Source organism: Frankliniella occidentalis, unplaced genomic scaffold (genome assembly GCF_000697945.3).
Source record: "Frankliniella occidentalis isolate FOCC.00 unplaced genomic scaffold, Focc_3.1 Scaffold75, whole genome shotgun sequence".
Lineage (NCBI taxonomy): Eukaryota > Metazoa > Arthropoda > Insecta > Thysanoptera > Thripidae > Frankliniella > Frankliniella occidentalis.
In genome coordinates this window covers 269617-272552 of record NW_026267205.1, presented here as the reverse complement: position 1 = coordinate 272552, position 2936 = coordinate 269617, and the positions used below count along the sequence as shown (strand labels likewise).

General features: G+C 48.6%; 1 protein-coding gene across 2 annotated transcripts in view; it reads right to left on the bottom strand.

Annotated features, from left to right (window-relative positions):
- Positions 1–1896, bottom strand: part of LOC113210084 (nuclear receptor subfamily 2 group E member 1) — a 34445-nt gene extending 32549 nt beyond the window's left edge. The window contains exon 1 of one of the 2 annotated variants that reach the window (XM_052268722.1): positions 1493–1896. In XM_052268722.1, coding sequence (XP_052124682.1) covers positions 1493–1535 — 43 coding nt within the window. In that variant the 5' untranslated portion in view covers positions 1536–1896. The remainder of the gene's footprint in view (positions 1–1492) is intronic. The other variant, XM_052268723.1, reaches the window with a different exon arrangement.
- Between the last annotated feature and the right edge of the window lie 1040 nt (positions 1897–2936).

The window sequence follows — 2936 nt, the reverse complement described above, 5'->3', positions numbered from 1 at the left end:
CCCCGCTAAGGAGCCTAGCTGCCTCTCGGTAACGACTCGTGGGAAACTGACAAACGGCCGGACTCGGGGGAGAAGGGGTTACTTTGTCGACGGCGTGAAAAAAATAAAATAACATAATAAAATTAAAGTAAGTGTAAGGGAAGAAGAAGAAACGAGCGCCTAAGTCGATTAAATTTGAAGAGCTCTGCGCCAGAGAAATGAAGGCCAAGTTTGCAATTCTGGAAATATTTTCCCCGTCGTTTCCGGGTTTGAATCGCCACATAAAATTAGTAAAAACTTAGACAATATATAAGTAATGACGAAGAGAAGGCGTTCAGTGTCACGGTGTCACACTTTTAGAGCTTAGAGTTGTTAATACTCTATGATAAAATACAAAACATGTATCTTTCCAATGTACAGTACCCTTTCATTTTGTAACAGTCTATTTAAAGTCAAAAAGCTTTTTCAATGGTTTTCTTTTTTTTTTTAATGTGCACGTTCATTGTTGAACATGTTCGCAACTCTGTAATTTTTTAAGAGGGTCAGTTGGTAAAAAATGCTACATTGGCCTTTTTTAACCCTTGTTACTCGAAAACCATGTCTGTCATGCATGAGGACTTCATTTCGTCGGATAGATTGTGTCTTTCTGAAAAAAAAGGGAAAATTTCGCAAATGGCTGGATGGTTTGGCCTCCGGAAAAGTTGCAAAATAGTGCCGAAAACGTGTACAAATTTTGCGCGCACGATATCTTCAATATGGTTTTTTTCCGAGGAGAATAATGTTTTGCCCACATTACTCTCTTATATACCTACAGATTGACACAGGATATTTAGAATGGAATCAATAATTTAAAAGTTAACTATAAGTGAAATTTTGGCTGGAGTAAAATTTTGTACGAATCTAAATTTTTATTTCAGAAATGGTTTTGAATTTGAACAAATCCCTGTAGTTATATAAGAGAGATACAGGGTGGTCCACAGACCCCTTCCTTTATTTTGCTTATATTGTACCGCATGCATGCGTGTGGGCGGGCTTGCCTACTGTCGCTCACCACGGGCGCCTTAGGCCCCGTGCGAGTATGCAACCCGTTTGCACGCCTGCATCCGGTACAGTATAAGCAAAATAAAAGGAGGGGTCTTTGGACCAACCTGTATGTGTGTAAAATATTATTTTCCTCGGACAAGCCATTTGGAAGATACCGTGCGCGCAAAATTTGTACACGTTTTCGGCACTATTGTGCAACTTTTCTGGAGGCCAAACCATCCAACCACTTGCAAAATTTCACGAACATTTTTCTTTTTTAGAGTGTCACAAACTTTTAGAGGGAATAAAGTCCTAATGTCTGACGGACATGGTTTTCGAGTAACAAGGGTTGAAAAGAAGGCCAATTTAGCATATTTTTACCAACTGAACCCCTTAAACGATTTCTTCAAGGAAAACCTCGAGGAAAATGTTGCAGTATATGCTTCGCATGTTTCACTGATTGGTGCAGCTTCCGTCCCTGGGGTCGTACCTTTGGGTTTCCAGGGGTGGGCGCTGTCCTCACCTGTGCCCATCCTGCCCCTGTTCTGTCGGTTCTCCTGGAGCAGGTGCTGGAAGATGTCCAGGCGTGGCCTGAGGGGCAGGTTCTCCTGGCCGGGGGCGGCGCTGGGGGCGGGCGGCGGCGGCGAGGTCCTGGGGAAAGGCGGGCCCGACCCCGCGGGCCGAGGCACGGACTGCACCTCCACGGTCAGGCGGTGCCGACCCTCGGCGGGGCCCTCATGTGGCAGTCACTCACTACGTCACTCGCTCGCACTCACTACCACTCACTGTCACTCACTATCGCTCACTGTCACTCACTATCACTCACTGTCACTCACTATCGCGGTTCACTTGTCACTCTCGCTCGCTCGCGGGCCGTTCCGGGCCGTGACCGCTCGCGCTGCCCGACGGTCTCGCAGTGGAGCGGCGCGCTGGGGAGGGTGGTGCTATATACCGCCACCCCCACCCCTCTGCTAGCGCCACCCCTAGTGACTCCGGCCCGCCCCGGTCCCGCCCCGCCACACCCCTCGTGATCCTGGACCACCCCACATGTTAGCCAGCTCGACCTGGTCCTCGGGCACCCCATCGCCTACTCATCCCTGCTACCCATCCCCCATCTTCCACGTCACGCCTTGAAAATGCCTATTGATTAGGTACGCGTAGCTAAAGGCTAAAGGTTTGCCTATGTCGCAGAAAAATTAGGTATCTAGCTGAATATTTAGACTGTAAATAATATTTAGCTTTGCAGATAAAAACAGCTTACTTTTCAGCTAAATGGGTCAGGAATTTGTTTTAGCCTGTATTTAGATATACGTATCTAAATTTTTAGTTATCTAATTTTTAGCTAAATAGCCAGATAGCTACATAGCTAAACATAGCTCTTATTTTTAGCTCCAATAGCTGAGTAATTTGCTACACGGTATTTAACTGTTGGTGTAGCTATTCAGGTCATCTTTTTTTTCCGTTCGTGCATACCGCGCTCCCATTCTTATCACTTGTGCTGGCGGCACCCGGCCCGCGTCCTCTCGACGCGCCCGGCCCCGGCCCGCTCGGCCGTGGGGAGAGCACCAGGTGACAGATGGAGAATGGAGCAGAAAAAACACGCTTGGTACGGGTCATGCCCTGGAGCCGAAGGGGTGGGGGCTCACTGCAGCAAACAACCGCCCCCACTATACATAACAGGGAAACAAGTGCTCTTATAAATAGTATTCCAGGAGTCTGAACTTCCATAGGGACACTTTGTTCGGTATTCGCAGGCAGATCGTGAAACATTATCACTGGGCCACTGGACTGTTGGGGGAAGAACAAGCAGGCCCGCCCTTCCGCCAAACGAAGTTGCCAGCTCCGCTTCGCTCCGCCGGCAACTCCGTTCGGCAGGGGCCGGGCCTGCTTGGCCTGCCGGCGGCGATGGTCGGGCCTGCGGCCCGACCATTTCT